This window comes from Oncorhynchus masou, chromosome 31 (genome assembly GCF_036934945.1).
Source record: "Oncorhynchus masou masou isolate Uvic2021 chromosome 31, UVic_Omas_1.1, whole genome shotgun sequence".
In the NCBI taxonomy this organism is placed as follows: domain Eukaryota; kingdom Metazoa; phylum Chordata; class Actinopteri; order Salmoniformes; family Salmonidae; genus Oncorhynchus; species Oncorhynchus masou.
In genome coordinates, this window is record NC_088242.1 from 50709739 (window position 1) to 50732499 (window position 22761).

A 22761-nucleotide genomic window follows, 5' to 3' on the forward strand; every position below is an offset into this window, starting at 1 on the left:
CTTTTTAGATCATAATGAATATGATCAAATGGACATGCTGGATCCTACTCTGATGGGCTTTGTGAATACTGCCCTGTGAATGTGAACTCAGATCTTGGCGTTTTGCTTTTAGTTCCTGTGGTGGCGCCCTCAGACATCGGCGGCGGCGGCGGGACCAGCAGGGAGCTGACCATAACTTGGACGGTAGGTCTAGCCAATACTTTTTTTCCAGGGTGACCTATGACCACGAACTCAACTCCCTTCCTAAATCTGATCTGACACATGCAGATGTACTTTGCACATGCAAAGTACATTTAGTTTTTGCCTTTCTTTTCCTCCTCTTTGCAAGGCAGTGCAAAACAGCTATGAAAGTACGGTGGCTATATTCATGGAGGAAGAGGGAAGAAAACACATCACACCACAGCACATTCTTAACAGTGCGGTTTGACGGATAAACATGGGTGTCCAGAAGTGCTTTTGTATCAGTCTCTCACTTGTTTACGATCACCAGCAAATCTATCAGTGATAGGTATCAGGCATTAGTTAGCCGTTTCTCTGCTGCCCCCTTTGACAAATTCCTATTGCGCTCCTGGGCAAATTGCCTTTTCTTGCTAGAAGCCTGGCGGGCATCAATCCTACAGCAGTTGGTCGATGTGATGAGGCTTGTGTTTAAAGGTTAACTGTGTGTGTTTAGAGGTTAGCGGCGTCTGATGCATGTACGTCACGCAGAACATATGGTCTGATGGTGCCTGAGCCAAGCTCGGAGATGAGGCATGGGGAGAGGGTGTTGGTCTAATAATAAGAGTGTCGTAACTTTGGAATAAACACTCTGTCAGAAACACAGTCGTCATGTTTACGAGAATTAGTATTATATAAACATGCTTTAGAGTGACGATAACCCTTTTTATCTCGGGTCTGGCAATTGTCTTGTCACTCAGCGTAACGCTCTCTGCAAGGATGTCTTTTGTTTCTGTGGATATTTCTGTTATTCTCAGTCATTCAATTCTAGTTTCTATTCCATCTACCTCCAGCCAGTGCAGCCACAGTACTACTATGGACGTAACTTTGGCTACATCATCGCCTTTAAGCCCCGGGATGGCTACGAGTGGAGGAAGGTGACTGTGGCAGACCCCGGGGCTAAGCACTACGTCCACAAAGACTCGTCCATCCTCGCCTCCACAGAGTTTGAGGTCAAAGTGAAGGCCTTCAACAGCAAAGGGGAAGGACCCTATAGTCTCATGGCTGTCATCTACTCTGCGCAGGACGGTAAGCACAGATCGAGGATCATCTTACTTCTAAGCCCAAACCGCAAGCATCGGTGGGGAAAAACAGAAAAACTGAACCCAGACTATTGTAGTCTGTCAGTAGCCTAGCGAGAGCAGGGCTCTTCAGAATGCCACACCTTCATATCAACTGTTTCAATCTGTCAGTGTCAATTATTTATCAGCACGGTGACTTTTTAATGGCGTGGGATATACTTCATAACTAATCCCAAAGATGAATGTGACGAATTGTACCCTTAGAATGTGAACCCTCCCTACCCTCCCTCCATCTCTCCATTCCCCACCCTCATCAGAGTAGGATTATCGTGATCTTTGTGGCATGAACCAGAAAGCTGATTATTCGCCCCAAGGATGCCAAGCATTTAGCCCACTTATTAACTTCAGCTGACAGACAATCAAGATAGCCACTACGGAGAGATGCTCGGTTGCGGTGGTAACGCTCGTTGGGAGTGTAAAAGAGGGGAGAAGCATTCAGTTAAGCCTGACGACGTGTGCGTGAAGGTTTCTTGGGGCGGTGCCCGCCGTGGGATTTAAACATCCAAAGAAGGTCAGCGCTCTGTCTTGGAGCGAACACTCTGAGAGCGTGCCTTGGGTCATAACTCAGAGGAAAGTGTTTGTTGGAGAGCAGAAAGAATGTGATGAGAGAGATTTCTGTCACTGAGCTTGTTCTAGGTAATGATTAATGGCTGTTAACAGATGCCTCCTTACCAAGACTGAGGGAGGTCTGCATGAACAGGTCAGACTTGGTGCCAACATGAAGTTGTAAAGTGAAATAAAAACTATATTTATAGAAAATGTAGTTACTGTAGGTGGGTGTATGGAGGAAATACTTTTACAGGGTCTCTCTCTCTCTCTGTCTTATAGTGTCTTAAATTATATATCTGTGTGTGCCACCAGTGCCATCTAAAGCCCCGACTAGTGTGGGGGCCAGGGCGCTGTCCGCCACTGAGGCCATCGTGTGGTGGCTTCCTGTTACCCAGCACACTGTAGAAGGCTACCAGGTCAGTACTATGTGTCTTTGTCTATGAGGAGTAACACGACTGTTTGTCAGATAGAAGTAGAAGCGACCTGTCTGCACCAACCCAGAGTCCTCCAAACAATGGACTAACCCAGAGTCCTCCAAACAATGGACTAACCCAGAGTCCTCCAAACAATGGACTAACCCAGAGTCCTCCAAACAATGGACTAACCCTGAGTCCTTCAAAAAATGGACTAACCCTGAGTACTCCGTTGTATTTGATCCAACACAATCAGCTAGTAGTCATTACCATATTATTTTACCAAGAAGTATTTTGGCCCTAGAATATTTTATATATAGTATATTGAGTCTCTGTGACCGTCTCCTTCTTCTCCTGTCCAGGTGCGGTACTGGAGGAAGGCGGAGGACAGCGAGACGTCCAGTCAGAGGGTGGTGTTGTCCAGCAGAGAGAACCAGACCAGGCTGGATAACATGAGGCCAGACTCCCACTACCTCATAGAGGTCAAGGCCTACAATGCAGCTGGATACGGACCCCCCAGCCAACACTTACAGATCTACACCAAGAAAGCCCGTATGTATTTTTATCTCTGGGCTGGTTTCCTGGAAATAAACGAAGACTACTCTTAGACTAAAACATTTTTCAATGGTGTTTCTCTATTGAAAGTGTCTTAGTGGTGGACTAGGCTTAGTCTGTGTCTGGGAGACTGGTCCTCAGCTAAATAATCGTCAGCATATTCTGAGTTATGTACCGGGATGCAAAAGTGTAATCTCACTGATTCTGTTTGGTTGTCACCTGATCCTTACACTGTAGAACAATTCTTCTTCTGTTTTTCGCCAGCCCCAAGCCGGCCTCCTAAAATAATCAGTAAAAAGCTGAAAGGCACATCAGTGAATATCGCCTGGGAACATGTTGAGCCCTTGGCCAACGAGTCAACAATAGATGGCTACAAGGTGGGTACAGTTTTACAAATGCATGGAAGCTTGTAGTGTAGTTTAAAAAAAGTCTGTACTTCAGATTAACACATGAGCAATAGTCTCTCTCCAGCATCTGCCACATATGCACGAGACGGAACAGATTTCTTAAAGCTACAGCTTTCAAAACTCAACCAAGCTAGAAGGTCCCCATTATTCGACACGACATACAGTTTACTCAAGTGCCTTTCTCATACACTGCAAAAAGTGAAATCTAAGCAAGCCTGAATATCCTATATTGAGTGATAATTCACTTTTTACCAAGCTAAATGATCTAACGTCATTGGCAGATAATTTTGCTTGTTGTAACCTAAAAAATGTTTATTACAAGTAAGGGTACCAACGCCTCCCTCCCAGATAATCTTAACACATACTGTGGTCACTTTGAGGCAGACAATACTGATCCATCCAGGAGGACTCTCGCTGCTCCAGACGACCAGGTGCTTTTCACTCTCCGAGGCTGACGCGAGGAGCTCTCAAAAGAGTAAATACTCACAAAGCTGCCAGCCCAGATGGCATCCCTGGCCGCATCCTCAGAGTGTGTTCTGACCAGCTGGTGGGTGTCTTCTCGGACATATTCAACCTGTCCCAGGCCGTAGTGCCCACCTGCTTCAAGGACAGCACCATCATCCCAGTGCCCAAGAAAAACAAGGTGTCATGCCCAAAACCGCCCTGTCAAACTCACCCCGCTCATCGTGAAGTGCTTCAAGGGCCTGGTCATGGCCCACGTTAAGGCCAGCACGCCAGGTACACTGGACCCACTCCAATTTGCCTACCGCTCCAACAGATCCACAGTAGATGCCATTTCCATCACTATTCACACGGCCGTAACTCATCTGGACAAGAGGAACACCTATGGGAGCGTACTGATCATTGACTACAGTTTAGCATTCAACACTATTGTTCCCTCCAAGCTTGACCCTCTGCAGCATCAGGTTTGCTGACGAAACTACGGTGGTAGGCCTCATAACCAATCACGAAGAGTCGGCCTATAGAGAGGAGGTAAGCGGAATTGTGGTGCCAGGCCCGCAACCTCTCCCTCAACGTCAGCAAAACAAAGGAGTTATTTGTTGGCTTCAGGAAGCAGAGGAGGGAACATTCCCAGATCCACATCAATGGGACTGGAGTAGAGAGAGTGAGACGTTTTAAGTTCCTCGGCGTCCACATTACTGTGGACTTGACATGGACCAACAACACCACCACTCTTGTCAAGAGGGTGCAACAGTGTCTCTACTTCCTAAGGCTGCCAAATTAAGGCTGAAATTTGTCATGCCACCCCGGGTCCTCTCCTAATACTACCCACTGCATCATTGAGAGCGTCCTGACCAGTTGCATCACGGCCTGGTATGGGGAATTGCTCCATCCACGACCAAAAGGCCCTCCAACGGGTAAAGACTGTCCAGTACACCACTGGGACCATGTTCCCACCCATCCAGGACATCTATTCGAAACTGTGTGGAAGGCCGGCAGCATCCTTACTGTCAAGCAGACGGTATTGGAGTATGAGGTCTGATGCCAACAGGCTCAGAGACCAACAGGCTCTATCTACAAGCCATCAGAGAGCTGGCCCCTCCAGACCAGCCACCTGCACTGACTCTCTGTACCTTAGCACACATGCACTCACTCATTCATACACTCACATAGATATACAGTGGCAAGAAAAAGTATGTGAACCCTTGGTAATTACCTGGATTTCTTCATACATTTGTCATCAAATTTGATCTGATCTTGATCTAAGTCACAACAATGGACTAACACAGTGTGCTTAAACTAATAACACACCTTATTGTATTTTTCTTGTCTATATTGAATACATAATTTAACCATTCACAGTGTAGGTTGGAACAAGTATGTGACTCCGAGGCTAATGACTTCTCCAAAAGCTAATTGGAGTCAGGAGTCAGCTAACCTGGAGTCCAATCAATGAGACGAGATTGGATATGTTGGTGAGAGATGCCTTGCCCTATAAAAAAAAAAACGATCACAAAATTTTGAGTTTGCTATTCACAAGAAGCATTGCCTGATGTGAACCACGCCTCGAACAAAAGAGATCTCAGAAGACCTAAGATTAAGAATTGTTGACTTGCATAAAGCTGGAAAGGGTTACAAAGGTATCTATAAAAGTCTTGATATTCATCAGTCCACGGTAAGACAAATTGTCTATAAATGGAGAAAGTTCAGCACTGTTGCTATCTCCCTAGGACTGGCTGTCCTGCAAGGATGACTGCAAGAGCACAGCGCAGAATGATTTAAGAAGAATCCTGGAGTGTCAGCTAAAGACTTATGGAAATCTCTGGAACATACTAACATCTCTGTTGACAAGTCTACAATACGTAAAACACTAAACAAGAATGGTGTTCATGGGAGGACACCACGGAAGAACCCATTGCTGCCCCCCCCCCAAAAAAACATTTCTGCAAGTCTGAAGTTTGCAAAAGAGCACCTGGATGTTCCACAGCGGTACTGGCAAAATATTCTGTGGACAGATGAAACTAAAGTTGAGTTGTTTGGAAGGAACACACAACACTATGTGTGGAGAAAAAAAGGCACAGCACACAAACATCAAAACCTCATCCCAACTGTAAAGTATGGTGGAGGAGCGTCATGGTTTGGGACTGCTCTGCTGCCTCAGGGCCTGGACAGCTTGCTATCATCAACAGAAAAATGAATTTCCAAATTTATCAAGACATTTTGCAGGGGAATGTAAGGCTATCTGTCCGCCAATTGAAGCTCAACAGAAGTTGGGTGATGCAACAGGACAACAACCCAAAACACAGAAGTAATTCAACAACTGAACGGCTTCAACAGAAGAAAATACGCCTGACCTCAAGCCGATTGAGATGCTGTGGCATGACCTCAAGAGAACGGTTCACACCAGACATCCCAAGAATATTGCTGAAATGAAACAGTTTTGTAACATGGAATGGTCCAAAATTACACCTGATCATGCAGGTCTGATCCGCAACTACTGAAAATGTTTGGTTGAGGTTATTGCTGCCAAAGGAGGATCAACCAGTTATTAAATCCAAGAGTTCACATACTTTTTCAATCCTGCACTGTGAATGTTTACACAGTGTGTTTAATAAAGACATGAAAACGTATAATCGTTTGTGTGTTATTAGTTTAAGCAAACTGTGTTTGTCTATTGTTGTGACCTAGATGAAGATCAGATCAAATTGTATGACCAATTTATGCAGAAATCCGGGTATTTCCAAAGGGTTCACATACTTTTTCTTGCCACTGTACACTCATACACGCACACACGCACGCGCACACACACACACACTTGGATGCTACACACATCACAACTGCTGCTACAAGATTGCTAAATACTTCACAATTTAAAACACTTGCCCACCAATCCCCCTTCCCCAAAACACATTTAAATATTGGGCTATAAATTGTACCTTCCTGTATTATACTATAATATTTATTCTATTCTACTGGGCCATTTATATGTTCATATTCTTATCTTTTATTATTTATTATGGTTGTTGCATTGTCGAAAAGGAACTTGCAAGTAAGCATTTTGTTGGACAGTGTATACCATCTGTATCTCATACATACAAGACAATTAAGGGAATTATCAGTCAATATAAGATATTTAGGCTAGCTTATATTTCACTTTTTGCGGTGTAGTCACAGCTCCTTAGTATGAACATATATGAACTGATCTAATATTCTGTCTGTGTGTTTGGTCTCCCTACAGGTCCTGTACAGGCAGGCCAGCAAATCCACTGGGATGCTGTTTACCACTGGGAAGCGGTCCATAGACCTGCCCATGCACAAGGATGGGGACTACATAGTGGAGGTCAGGGCTCACAGCAAGGGAGGGGACGGGGCTGTGGCCCAAATACGCATCTCAGGTAACACATCAAACATCAACATAATACATTTACAAAAATGTATCAAGCCCCTTTTAGAGGCAGAAATTAATATGACACAAAATGGAGTCTGATTGTGAGGAGGTGCTATGGATGAAGTAACACAGCGCCAACATAATAACACTTGAGTGAAGCACTGTAGTCCATCTGAAGTTGAATCCCATATTTGGAGCGGTGGGGAGATATCACCATCTTATCCAAGGCAGCTGGCCCTCCATTTGTCAAACCCCCTCCATTATAATCCCCCCCGGAGCTTTGATTCCCAGGAGTCTGTGAAATCAAGCTGTCAGGTGGGCCTGGCCTCCATGATAACAGCTACCCAGGAGGGGGTTTCCCTCTTCCTCTTCTCACAAGACCCCCTCTACCCCTTGATCCATCCACCCAGACTCTCAGCCAACCCTCCATCCTCCACCCCATCCACTCAGCCAGTCGTTCAGTCAGTCGGCCTTCAGTCAATCTGAAGTCAGTGGGCCATCACCAGGCTTTTGTAATGGACTTTAGACTAAAGCCTTTCCACCCATCTTATACCTCGATAATAATATCCACTATGAAAATGTCAGTGACAGCTCCTGTCCATGGGCCCCCTGGTTGACTGTGACAAATGACTCTGGCTTTCGGTGGCCATCTTTAAAACTGAAATAATCCTGCTATTTTATGACAGCCCAAGGAATCAGCTGTAGGCTACACAATGCACCCATCTATACATACGTTTGGAATTGTGATCAGTTCACCAATGGCTTCTCTACTGGAGCGAGCCCTCATGAATGTAGCATGTGTGGATTGAAACAGAGGTGAACTCTCTATGACAAATGTTGTCAGCCAGCCATAACCGTCAGCCAGTAATTTACAGTACATGTCATCGATCTCCAAATTGGATGTGGCACTCACATTTTGCCACTGGAAAAAAAAAAAAAAAAAAAAAAAACCTGACTCTTGTCTTGCCGTACAAATTCGAGATCCAATCTTTGGCTTATTGAGAACATGTCACACCATGTTACACAGGTGGTAGGGAGAGGGGACACTCACGGCATGATATCATAAAACCACGAAGGAAAGTGGTCGAAACTTTTGTCGCCAATTAACAACATTGGAGCATAAATTGCAGTGTGCACTCACTCTTTTTACCATTTTCTAAGCATATGATTTGATATCCACTACCTGCTCAAACACATTGGATAGTGCGTATGTAATATGTTCCTATTGTGAAACCATACACAGGATCCCTAACAGAACAGACCAAATATACATGGCTTGGTTGATAGGTTAGAACACTACCCAAACTGTAATTGAAATGTCACCATTGTGCCTCTGTTTGTCTCCCTCCAGGTGGAGGCGTCATGGCTGCCAAGTCCCTCAGCTTGGCCTACCTGCTCCTGGTGGCTCTGCTCTGTCTGATGGGCCTCTGAATGTAGCGCCATCTTTCTCTGTCTTCACTGTCCAGTCCAGTGAAGGAGACTCTGTGAAGTTGACGCCTATCTATGACAACTTTGGTTTCATAACCTTTGGTTTCACCTTGCAGGCCAAAAAAAAAACATATTCCCCGTTTCGAGGAATTACGGCTCTGTTTGTGGAGGGAAAAAGACACAATACAAAATTTGGACAGAGAAGATATCTGGGATCTCTCTTATTTTAAACCTACATTACCGTTGAAGGAGGAGCGTCTAAAGGGGGTGTTTCAACTTTTTCAATATGCCTTATATGTGAATGGTTACACTTATCTTTCACAATGCCATGACTGGCTCTTGACTGGCTGAGGTGTTAGTGCATAGGTACTGCACCAAGATGGCAGGTAACTGTTTTAAAAAAATATTGTGATTACAGGCCTTTCTTGTTCATTCATGAAGGTACAGTAGCTTCAAAGTGTGTGTTTCATTTGATGTATGGCATTATGGACAATAGTTACAACATAGCATTCCATATATAGTGTATATATAAGCTTAGCAGGTAATATAGTTGTGAAGGATAAGTGTATGAGTTTCTGAAAATGTCTTTGTGTTTTATATGCATTTCAGTGACTTTTTCCTCTCCCTTTTTCTTTTCTTTTTTCAAGATGAATTCCACCATCCCCTTTACAGAGATACAGTCAAATCAAATCTCTACTCATGGTCCCCGGCATCCTAAGATTTCTCTTATCGAACATCCTCAGACAAAAGAGCAATTCATGTAATACTAATATAATATATGCAATGTATATGGTTTTGCTATCTAATAAGTACATATAGCCAGTACATATAGCTTACTAGTAACGCTGTAACTTCTTTGTTCAGAGAAACATAGATTTTTATCTCACAAAAACATGCTTATTTCCAACTCGTAACGTTCTCGAAAGCGAATAGACCCCGTTTACAAGTGTTTGCATGTAGCCATTGTTATCAGAGAGAGTTTCCTGACAAAACAAGAGAAACTTCTCAGCCAGAGTGATGCGAGCATTTTTAGCACATGCATATCTGTGTATGTAAAAGTTGAATGTATTGATGAACTGTGGGAATGAGAAATTAGCTTGAAAACATATCAGACCTGTAGTTTGTATATATCCATAAAAAGGATGCGGATTCATGATTTCGACTGGCTGAGAAAAGCTGCCTGCCTGTCTGTCTCATCTGTCTTGGACTCCCGGCATGTTCTTTGCTATGGGACAGCTGGAGATCGAATTTTAATATTGTAACAATGTTGCAAATACCTGAGGGACCGACTGCAAGGTTTATACAAAAATCCGCTGTTGAAAACTAAATGTTAGTCTTAAAGAAATGTGAGATAATGTCTAGATGCTTTTTATAGTGGAGATCAAGTTTATAAATTGTGACTGACCGGCTTAAATCGGTCTCGTGCCGCAAAATTTGAAATTGTGTTTTTTTTTTTACATTGGATAAAAGTGGAGACTCAGAGCTACAAAATGGTATTTCATACACTGCATTTGAGGAACAATGGGAAAGTAATTCTGCTTTGAAAGTTGATAAACTTAAACTCACTTTTGAGAAAATTGCCTTTTGAATGTTTTGGTACCTACTGGAGAGCTCTTCTATGTCTACACCCATTCAGCATTGTTCACACCCTCTTAAAATGGGTGGGGCTAAACAATGAACCATAATCCAAATCCATAGAGTGCTAGCTAAAGTGATCCAAATAGGTTCAGTGTTAGCTAGTTAGCTTGCTAACATTAGGCTATAACTAGCAATGCGAAATGGCATTCTGATATAACATTAAAGTTACTACACACAGATCATAAACATAATATTAGCTAGCGAGCCTGCCATCTAATGTCAGCTAGCTAGCTAACAGCAATCTTTAGCTTGCAATGAAAACAACTTTCTGACAAAATTATAAACGTATAATATCTGAAACTGTAGCTAGACTCTTACCCATATACATGGACGAATGCTTCATGGCTGATTGCAACCCCGTTCATTAAATAAGACATCCTGTGTTGTTTCCATTTTGTAGATACGCTTTTTTGCCAACGTTTACTGACATATTCAACTGCCGTTATTCTGCACTCTGGCACACTCAGACAAGAGTGCTCTGAAACAGTTGCTGCAGTGACGTTCTATTGAAATGGATACTTGCATAGTAGTCTTTTGTTAAGTGTTACTACACGATAAATAAAATAAAAAAGCAGCGTTAGATTGGATTACCTAGACATAATGACCAGCTCAAATAGACATATGCTATATGGCAGACAAATCCAAACTCATCTCTTGGCATGTCCAGCCCACTCATTATCTCAGCCAATCATGACTAGCGGGAAGGTTGCTGTCTTTTTAACCAACTGTGCTCGTAATTTAACAATTTTATTTGTCTAGAGCCTTGCAAAAGTACTCATCCCCCTTAGCGTTTTTCCTATTTTTCTGCATTACAACTTGTAATTTAAATTAATTTTTATTTAATAGTATTTATTAAATAGTCCAAATTGGTGAAGAGAAATGAAAAAATTACTTGTTTCAAAAAATGATATAAAATAAAAAATGGAAAAATGGTGCATGCATATGTATTCACCCCTTTACCATGAAGCCCCTAAATAAGATCTGGTGCAACCAATGACCTTCAGAAGTCACATAATTAGTTAAATAATGTCCACCTGTGTGAAATCTAAGTTTCACATAATCTGTCACATGATCTCAGTATATATACACCTGTTCTGAAAGGCCCCAGAGTCTGCAACACCACTAAGCAAGTGGCACCATGAAGACCAAGGAGCTCTCCAAACAGGTCATGGACAATGTTGTGGAGAAGTACAGATAAGGGTTGAGTTATAAAAAAATATCAGAAACTTTGAACATTCCACAGATCACCATTAAATGCATTATTAAAATGTTTTAAAGAATATGACACCACAACAAACCTGCCAAGAGAGGGCCACCCACCAAAACTCACAGACCAGGCAAGGAGGGCATTAATCAGAGAGGCAATAAAGAGACCAAAGGTAACCCCGAAGGAGCTGCAAAGTTCCACAGCTGAGATTGGAGTATCTGTCCATAGGACCACTTTAAGCCGTACACAGAACTGGGCTTTACAGAAGAGTGGCCAGAAAAAAAACATTGCTTAAAGAAAGAAATAAGCAAACACATTTGGTGTTCGCCAAAGGGCATGTGGGAGACTCCCCAAACGTATGGAAGAAGGTACTCTGGTACACCTCTCATCAACCCAAGAACACCATCCACACAGTGAAGCATGGTGGTGGCAGCATTATGCTATGGGGATGTTTTTCATCGGCAGGGACTGGGAAACTGGTCAGAATTGAATGAATGATGGATTGCACTAAATACAGGGAAATTCTTGAGGGAAAACTGTTTCAGTCTCCCAGAGATTTGAGCCTGGGACGGACGTTCACCTTCCAGCAGGACAATGGCCCTAAGCATACTGCTAAAACAACACTCGAGTGGTTTAAGGGGAAACATTTAAAAGTCTTGGAATGGCCTTGTCAAAGCCCAGACCTCAATTCAATTGAGAATCTGTGGTACGACTTAAAGATTGCTGTACACCAGTGGGACCCATCCAACTCGAAGGAGCTGGAGCAGTTTTGCCTTGTAGAATGGGCAAAAATCCCAGTGGCTAGATGTGCCATGCTAATAGAGACATACCCCAAGAGACTTGCAGCTGTAATTGCTGCAAAAGGTGGCTCCACAAAGTATTGACTTTCGGGGGGGGTGAATAATTATGCATGCTCAAGTTTTCTGTTTTTTTGTCTTATTTCTTGTTTGTTTCACAATAAAAAATATTTTGCATCTTCAAAATGGTAGGCAGTTGTGTAAATCAAATGATACAAACCCCCGCAAAATCCATTTTATTTCCAGATTGTAATGCAACAAAACAGGAAAAATGCCATGGGGGTGAATACTTTGGCATACAAGTTTGTTATTAAGGCACATGAAAGTTCACATGTTCGAGAATGAACAATGAACGCATTTTGATAAATAAAAAAGTTCAAACAGCTCTCCTGTGAAGTAGTCACCCTCGACATATGCCTAGTTGCCTGACTGGGCTGATAAAACAGTGGATTGCGCAGTCAGGTGGAACAGAGTAAATAGGCATTTTAACGTCATAGACTTAGCTGGTGGTAACTTGTTGAATAGACACCGGCTAAAATGCGTTTTTTAACCAATCAGCATTCAGGACTAGACCCACCGGTTGTATAACATGACATAAACAATGTGTGACAGTAGTGTATTTGGTTTGCTTGTCAGGACAACTAACTGTCCCCTGACCATCGCTTTGCCATAACATGTGTCCAGTGTTGTAAGCAGGTACACTTGGAGGAACCAAACTGAGTTTGGAATCATATAAATAGAAATATAGAATGGGTGTTTTCCCTTCTAAGGATCCTATTTATGTGGTTTGAATATCCCATGAAAGAGGACAGTGAGCACAAAAAGGCTTTGTTTTGACTGTATCAGACCTTAGTGGTAGACTACATGCTGGTGCTTTGTAAAGAATGTTTCGCATTTAGTTTCATCTTTCTAATGTCTCATTTATTTCGTTTTTATTTTCATGTTTTATTTTTTATGTTTCAGCCCCTTTTTAATCATTGTCTGAAGTGTGAGTGTCACTATCAACAGTGACGCAGTGACTCTCACTCAGTAAGTAAGCGTGCAATGTCTGTTTGAATCTTGAATGGCTATTTAAATTGTATTACACGTAACACAACCTGCCTAGCTCCTATAACAGTTATACTACTATTGTGTGTCATGGTCCATAAACTGGTGCAACTCAAGATAAGCAACACAAACTTTCAATACTTGTATCATAGTTCTCCAAAGCTCATTCATTGGTCCTACTATGTTTGCGACATTCATTTGTCTTTTTTTTATGAACAACATGAGAGTTATGATGTCATCAGAGATATATAGAGTATGCATTATCAATTGGTGTTGTTGTTCATCATTATGACCCGCCACTGGTTAAACAGTAGAGATGTATTACTGTTATTTCCCGCAAGAAGTATAAAAATGCAGATTTTCTTTTTCTATTTCTCCCTGAATACATGTTCGGTGTGATGCTAGCCATGCTTTTACTAGCTCTGGTCCAGGGTGTTCAAGTGGCTTGCTACGCAAGGCTCAAGCAGCGCCCTGGACCAGAGCTATGCCTCTGCATACATTGTGACTATGTCAACAAAACACCTACCAAAGTGCTTTCCCCAGTTTCCCCTCATGCGACAAGTCATTGAAAGAGTTGCCAAATGCATGAATGCCTTGAACTTTGATATTTGGAAGGAAAGTTGCTATTACTACATCCTAACATGCATGACATTGGAAAGTGATTATAGGCCTATATGGTAAAGAAGCTCCATCCGTACATTGCAATGAGTCAACGCATCATACATACAGGCAACTTCCTATCAGCTTCATATGAACTCAACATGCCTTTGTGGCAAATAATAATACACATGAATTCCATTATGAGTGACATCTCTTTATGTCAGAGACTGTGTGTTATGTGTGCATACTGCACATTCTATAGATAAGCCTAACATGTGCATTAGCAAGAGAGTCATCTCAAGGGGAAGTCTATGGAGGGCAGGGTTGCTAATGTTTCGAAACTTTCCCAAAATTCCCAGCGTTTCCAGAAATCCCAAATGGAGGATTCCCAAAATTCCCAAATTTTCCAAGAAATCCAGTTGGAGGATTCACCTGAGAATTTGGGAAAAATGTCTGGATTTTTTTCCATCCTAATGGAGGTTAAGGTCTTCCAGAAAAAAAACTAAACTGACTAAAGGAATCTCACTCATTCAAGTTCAATAGGCCCTACTGGTCAGTCCTGCGCTCAGTCTCATGCATTACTGTAAGATGGGTTGGGCTTTGATGACATCACCGTTGATACAGCAGCACTGTTTGGCTGTATGTTCAGTGCTGTATTCATACTGTACTGAGTCTGAATCGCACATGTTGAGAGGGCTGAAACTGGACTCTCCAATTGGCTGGACATAAAAGGAACAATAAAAGTTTAGTTAACTATCCATTTAAGGTGACTTGTCTCTTTTATATATTGTCTTGAATGTCCATAGGCCGACTGAAGTACAGAATGTACAGTGAATAAATGAAGAAAAGACTAAACTCTATGTACACAAAAGCAAAAAGTCTCAGCTGAATAAACATAAGATCCTTGAAGAGCTAAATGAAATTGCAGAAAGCGGAGTTGTGCATTAAGGTCTAAAGTAGCTGTTCCACAGCCTAAAACCACCTGGACTCTGGGGTAGTAAGTCGTTGGAAAGTTTCTAATTCGCTAAAGTTGCCCGTGATCAGATTTGAACACACAACCTTTGGGTTGCTAGATGTTCATGTTATACACCCATCCATACACCCTGAACAAACACCCTCCTTTAGTTTTTGACTTAAGTAATCTTCTGTCTTGTGTAACCATATCAAACATAACATATTATACTAACTTGATTGTCCCGGGTTTTACATGTATTATGTTATGTCTAGTCTATGAGACCAGGCTGCTAAAACAGACTCCATTAGATTGAACTTGCCTATTTTTTCTCTGGACAATATAATTTGGTCCAATAACAGGGGTAAATTATACTCAAACCTCACAACAGTTAAGTATCTCAAATATAAACATTGCATTGTGAACAGGAATAATTTGTATGTATTTCCAGTAAATATGTAGGCCATGAGTATTAACATTTACCAATACAAAGACAATAATAAACATAATTGAATATTAGGCAAAGTGGACTTCCCCAATGGTGTCACAACAGTCAATAACAGTGTGCACCTCTGGACGAGGATGCCCTTTGGCAGAGTGCAGGAAAACAGGTGATCAGAACCTAAGATATGTTTCCTAATTCCTACTGAATTGTAGAATGTGTTAGAAAAAAAGCTTTTTTGAAAAACTTTTAATTCCTACATCTCCTAGTGGGGACTTTACCACTGAGGGCCAGAGTTGGTTGACTCAAGAACTGCTGATGTATGGACTTTGCACCGAACGTTGGAATGCATTAGATTTTTCTCATTCATAAAGCTCTCTGATCAATGCAGTTCTTCCTCAGTAACATAGCTCTGGTAGACCCTTTTTACCAGGGTTTCAGGTTAAGATTTGTATTTAGGATATTGTCATGGAAAAGTAGGCCTATACGGTCTAATTGTGAAAGCATGTAATTCCCATGTTTCCCCTATATCAGTGGTCTCCAAACTTTTCTGAGTCAAGATCACTTTCTGAGTCTGAAAGCAAGCAGAGATTTACCGCTCAGGTTTGTTTTAAACATGACATAACGTAAGCCTATGCAACATTAACCAATTAAACACAGTACTGTAGCAATGAGGTTTGTGCAGTAGGCTATAGGCCCAATACCTTATCACTATGCTTGAATTGCCCTGCCAATGTTGTTCTTCTCAGACCATTTAGAAATTATATTTACAACATTTTGGTATATGATTACCACAGTTAATATGTCATGCGTTGCGTTACCTTTGAGGCACAGCTGACTGAGCATAATATACAGCGCTGGAAAAAAATTAAGAGACCACTGCAAAATGATCAGTTTCTCTGATTTATTTGCAGAAAATGACAACTGGTCAAAGTATCAAAAAAGATGCAGTGTTGTCAGACCTTGAATAATGCAAAGAAAATAAGTTCATATTCAATTTTAAACAACAGAATAATAATGTTTTAAGAGTTCAGAAATCAATATTTGGTGGAATAACCCTGTTTTTCAATCACAGCTTTCATGCACCTTGGCATGCTCTCCACCAGTCTTTCACATTGATGTTGGGTGATTTCATTTTTTACCTTTATTTAACTAGGTAAGTCAGTTAAGAACAAATTCTTACTTTCAATGACAGCCAAGGAATTGTGGGTTAACTGCCAGTTCAGAAGCAGAACAAAAGCATTGTACATTGTTAGCTCTGGGATTTGAACTTGCAACCTTCCAGTTACTAGTCCAACGCTCTAACCACTAGGCTACCCTGCCACCCCATGGCACTCCTGGCACAAAAATCAAGCAGCTCAGCTTTGTTTGATGGCTTGTGACCATCCATCTTCCTCTTGATCATATTCCAGAGTTTTTCAATGGGGTTCAGGTCTGGAGATTGGGCTGGCCATGACAGGGTCTTGATCTGGTGGTCCTCCATCCACACCTGGCTGTGAATTGAACTGGCTGTGTGGCATGGAACATTGTCCTGCTGTAAAAAAACAATCCTCAGAGTTGGAGAACATTGTCAGAGCAGAAGGAAGCAAGCTTTATTCCAGGACAACCTTGTACATGGCTTGATTCTGGGTCTCGACCCCGCCCTGTGCAACTGGGTACTGGACTTCCTGACGGGCCGCCCCCAGGTGGTGAGGGTAGGCAACAACATCTCCACCCCGCTGATCCTCAACACTGGGGCCCCACACGGGTGTGTTCTGAGCCCTCTCCTGTACTCCCTGTTCACCCACAACTGCGTGGCCACGCACGCCTCCAACTCAATCATCAAGTTTGCGGACGACACAACAGTGGTAGGCTTGATTACCAACAACGACGAGACGGCCTACAGGGAGGAGGTGAGGGCCCTCGGACTGTGGTGTCAGGACAATAACCTCACACTCAACGTCAACAAAACTAAGGAGATGATTGTGGACTTCAGGAAACAGCAGAGGGAACACCCCCCTATCCACATCGATGGAACAGTAGTGGAGAGGTTAGTAAGTTTTAAGTTCCTCGGCATACACATCACAGACAAACTGAATTGGTCCACCCACACAGACAGCATCGTGAAGAAGGCGCAGCAGCGCCTCTTCAACCTCAGGAGGCTGACGAAATTTGGCTTGTCACCAAAAGCACTCACAAACTTCTACAGATGCACAATCGAGAGCATCCTGGCGGGCTGTATCACCGCCTGGTACGGCAACTGCTCCGCCCACAACCGTAAGGCTCTCCAGAGGGTAGTGAGGTCTGCACAACGTATCACCGGGGGCAAACTACCTGCCCTCCAGGATACCTACACCACCCGATGTTACAGGAAGGCCATAAAGATCATCAAGGACAACAACCACCCGAGCCACTGCCTGTTCACCCCGCTATCATCCAGAAGGCGAGGTCAGTACAGGTGCATCAAAGCTGGGACCGAGAGACTAAAAAACAGCTTCTATCTCAAGGCCATCACCACTAACATTGAGTGGCTGCTGCCAACACACTGACTCAACTCCAGCCACTTTAATAATGGGAATTGATGGGAAATGATGTAAAATATATCACTAGCCACTTTAAACAATGCTACCTAATATAATGTTTACATACCCTACATTATTCATCTCATATGTATACGTATATACTGTACTCTATATCATCTACTGCATCTTTATGTAATACATGTATCACCAGCCACTTTAACTATGCCACTTTGTTTACATACTCATCTCATATGTATATACTGTACTCGATACCATCTACTGTATCTTGCCTATGCTACTCTGTACCATCACTCATTCATATATCTCTATGTACATATTCTTTATCCCCTTACACTTGTGTGTATAAGACAGTAGTTTTGGAATTGTTAGTTAGATTACTTGTTGGTTATTACTGCATTGTCGGAACTAGAAGCACAAGCATTTCGCTACACTCGCATTAACATCTGCTAACCATGTGTATGTGACAAATCAAATTTGATTTGATTTGATTCGTGCACCCTTCACAAAAACAGATCTGCCCAATTCCAACCTTGCTGAAGCGCCCGCAGATCATCACTGATCCTCTACCAAATTTCACAGTGGGTGCGAGACACTGTGGCTTGTATGACTCTCCTTTAAGTTCTTTAGTGTCCATATCACCAACAAACTATCATGGTCCAAACACACCAAGACAGTCGTGAAGAGTGCACAACAACACCTATTCCCCCTCAGGAGACTGGAAAGACTTGGCGTGGGTCCTCAAATCCTCAAAATGTTATACAGCTGTCCCATCGAGATCATCCTGACTGGTTGCATCACTGCCTGGTACGGAAACTGCTCCAAGCCATAAGACTCCTGAACAGCTAATGAAATGGCTACCCAGACTATTTGCATTGTCCCCATCCACAATTTTTACTCTGCTGCTACTCACTGTTTATTAATCAAATGTATTTAAAAAGCACTTCTTATATCACACAGCCCAAGATACCATACCTCTGTCCTCTTCTGGCTGTGCCAGGTGGAGATTATAACAGAACATGGCCGAGATGTTCGAATGTTCATAGATGACCGGCAGGGTCAAATAATAATAATCACAGTAGTTGTCGAGGGTGCAACAAGTCAGCACCTCGGGAGTAAATGTCAGTTGGCTTTTCATAGTCAATCATTGAGAGTATCTCTACCGCTCCTGCTGTCTCTAGAGAGTTGAAAACAGCAGGTAGCACGTCCGTGACCTCTACCTATATAAATGATTACCTCAATTACCTCGACTAACTGGTGCCCGCAACATGGTCTCTGTACCAGTACCCCCTGTAATATCGCCTCGCTACTGTTATTTTATTGTTACTCTTGAATTATAATTATTAATTTTTTTTACTTCAGTTTAACTTAGTAAATACTTTCTGAACACTTTTTTTCTTAAACGGCATTATTGGTTAAGGGCTTGTAAGTAAGCATTTCACTGTAAGGTCTGCACCTGTTGTATTCGTCTCATGAGACAAATCCGATTTGATTTGATTTATAGATGTATGCCACAGGAAGACCCCATCTGCCGCCCCGCCCCCTATGTGAAAACATGACATTCTAAAATGCTCATTTCAACTGCTTGAACTCACTGCTATCAAGTGAATGGTTTCACCCCCCCCCCCACCACCACCACCACCTCCCCCACTGCTCTTTCTCAAATAAAAATGTAATCTGTCTCATCTCAACTTTTTAAGTCACTGGAACCAAAAGATATTGAGGTAAATGTATCAAATATTTTGTGATTTAGAAAAAGTTATATATGTAATCTAATAAAGTTAGATCTATAAACATTTGTAGAAATACCAGTAAGGGAGCTTAAAGATAAATAATACACTTGTTTAGAGAGAAAACATTTAATCAGAGTTTTAATAGTAGTACAATTTGTACAAAAAAATATTTTAGTGTTTTCCAAATCATCATTCAGTAACTTCATTGAGTTAAACAACACATTTGTGGATACATTAGGGTGGTTTGGACGGGAAGCGTGAATCATAATGAGAATATTAATAATGAGATGTGTAATGCCAATTTGTTTCAATATTTGGTTTATTTAATTGAAATAAGATACCTAGACTTTAACTTTTAAGAGTCAATTATTAAAATATGTCAAAATAAAACATATACAATTGATTTTAACACACTAGGCATTCGTCCTATCTAATGATTGACTATTTCTGTGATAACATCTCAGGTGAATAATATCCCTTTTCATTGGCAGAGAGTAGAGCTGATTAGAGATCAGAGATAGTGTTACAACTCTGTTCTCCATTACAGACAACACCAGCTCTCTTAGGATACTATTTATTTTATGCCAGAACCAGAAACAGTCTGAGTTTTCTTTTCCAGTTTGTATCCAACAATGATTTCAGATAAGTCAAAACTATCTATTTCCCCTTTGTTTGTGGGGATTAAGGTCAGAGCCTATTTATCAGTTAGATTTAGATTCAAATTGAGATAAGGGAATCCATCCACACTTCCTGCTAATCCGAAGGGCTTCAATAGTTACTTCTACACACATGAACATATAGAGGAAGATTCTGGGAAAAAGAGGGAGATAACTTTTCCCTGAATGTGTCTCACATCAATTGGCTTATCAGCCAGAACATATGGCTTCTCTGTGATAGGTGATAGGCCTCGTCCCAGGTGGTTTTTGTTGTTTTGCTGTTCTTGTTGACATCATTTGTTGCTACATCTCCTAAGGTCCTAAGGGAAATCAGATTGTCAGATTTATAGATACCGCCTACTGAGTTTAATCTGTAAATTCCATCTGAAAGAACCAGAGTCCAAAAAGTGTACCCACTGGGCAGACACTGGTTGAACCAATGTGGGATAGACATTTAATTGACATCGGTGCCCAGTGGGTAGTTACTTCAACTGTGATGTAAAAACAAACCTTGATTGTCTCACTAGAAAATGTATCTGTCTTGGTTTCATTTATTGACAAGGAGGATTTGTTAATTACTTTAAAAAAATATTATTAATGAGGAGGACTATTCACTCTTTCCTCACAGAACAGCTTGATCGATCTGGAATCAACATACTGTTTATGAAGTGTGATGTGACACTAGACAGAGTACTACTGGAGGCTGTGTTTCACCAAGACTGTTGTCAGCAGTAAACACTTTTAGTATGTCAGAGACATATGGCCTAGACTAGTATACTGTATGTGTTTCTTCCAGATAGGTGCAAACCTCCTAGGGCTGAGAACTATTGGCTTTGTAAATCTACACCTGCCAGCCTCCTGCTCTCTCTCTCTCTCTCTGATATGTCATACAACACACAGCCCGAGTGATGTCACTTTGTTTTTGTGTACTCCATACCAGACACAGAGCCCTAAAACATGATGCTTTCTCTCTGAGAGATGCCTGTACTCTGTCATGCTCGGTTAGACAGTTAGATGGTGGATGGACACTGGGCTGTAGGCCACGGGATCAGGCTCACGTAGTGATCTCTACAAAGATATTATATTACAGAGTTTAGCTGTATAGAAGGAGTTCCCAAAAGACCACTTTTTGTGATGGTTAGTCATCATAGAGCCACATGCTACATTGCAGCCTATTTCGTAGAGCATGGACAATAAATTAGAATACATCATTTATTCTTATTTTGAAGAAGAAAAAAATGTATGGTGTGAAAATGGAGGCAACGGGTTTTGTTGTTGCGGAAATCCAATAGTCTGAAAATCAATGACGTCGTTGTATCGTGTTATCTGAAGGCTTGAGTGACCTCTGGTGGTTCTGTTGAAAACAATGGAAATGTCTGTGATGTCCTCGGTTTAAAATGTATTCAGTACTAGCATACCACCAATGTTTTTGTTACTATTATGGTTAGGGAACTTACCCATGACGCATATTTTCTGTCTCTATCATCATATTGGGAATAGACAAGGGTGAGTAGACTAGTTGGTCTACAACTCCAGCAACAAGTGGGGGGTAAAAAGTTATCCAGTTCAATTACAGTTAGTAAGGGACGTCGACATCGATGGGACGGAGGCTCGGCAAACGTTGACATCGCATTTTCACCTGAAGCGCAACGTTCCTATACATCAGTTCACTCTACACCTGGCCAAACTTCTACTAACTTTTTTATATTGCCACTGCAGAGAGGCTGTATATGAAACTGATCAACCGGACTCTGGACCAGCGAGGAAGATAAATCTTTATCTGCGGCGCCAACTGACCAATTTGTGCAAGGACGGAGAAAGTAGCGGAGAGGTTTTGAAAACAAGCAAGATGGATAATGGTTTGTGTCTGGTAAACGATGACTCCAACTTTGACCACAGAGATGTGGGTGTCTGTAAGAAAGGATGCAGACTTCTCTTGCAGACAGACATCGCCCAGGGAGACCATTGCTGTTTAGATGCGCTTCGCATGCTGAACGATGCGCTCCAGGAACGGAGCGTTACCTTGGAGCATGAAGCCCGGATGCAGCGGCTCAGGTGGGTCAGGAGAGAGCAGTCCCTACTGGCCCAGGTGTCATCCCTCCAAAGCGAGGCGCAGCTGACTGCTCTGAGATACCAGCGAAAGTTGCACCAATACAAGCTGAACATCAACAACATAGCCAAACAGGTTATTGGGTATTACAAGGTGAGAACTTGTATCATATTAAACCCAACACCAAGTATTGCTTTTGATGTGATACAATTACTTAATGTCAAGATAGTTAATGCCTACTGTGTTTGAGATGGACACATGAGATGGCATCTATAACACTATATCCCATTATCCAGCAACGTACACTATTAGGCTATTTCTCTTCACTGTTTTATTTGGTTTGTTATGATAATGTTTACAGAGTGACTCGGGAGCTTCTGGAGTCTGCCTGTCCCAGCTATCTGAACAAGGTCCAACTGATGCACTGGACGAACTACAGGACCAGGAGGAGCATGGCCTGGTACCAGAGGTAAGCCACTGCAACATTCTAACTCTACCGATGATTACATCTTTTACCTGAGTGGCATACTTGGGCTTTTCCAGAGCACATCATTTGTGACTGAGGGGATTCAGTCAGTATTGATCATCAGACCTATTATATTTAACACACTAACAATGCT

At 42.0% G+C, this 22761-nt stretch overlaps 1 protein-coding gene across 1 annotated transcript in view; it reads left to right on the plus strand.

Moving 5' to 3' along the window:
* LOC135524087 (contactin-1a-like) overlaps window positions 1-14547 on the plus strand; it is a 125139-nt gene extending 110592 nt beyond the window's left edge. The window contains exons 19-25 of the mRNA XM_064951289.1: window positions 113-183; window positions 1011-1245; window positions 2160-2263; window positions 2623-2812; window positions 3080-3192; window positions 6923-7079; window positions 8424-14547. Coding sequence (XP_064807361.1) covers window positions 113-183; window positions 1011-1245; window positions 2160-2263; window positions 2623-2812; window positions 3080-3192; window positions 6923-7079; window positions 8424-8503 — 950 coding nt within the window. The 3' untranslated portion in view covers window positions 8504-14547. The remainder of the gene's footprint in view (window positions 1-112; window positions 184-1010; window positions 1246-2159; window positions 2264-2622; window positions 2813-3079; window positions 3193-6922; window positions 7080-8423) is intronic.
* Window positions 14548-22761: the final 8214 nt, after the last annotated feature.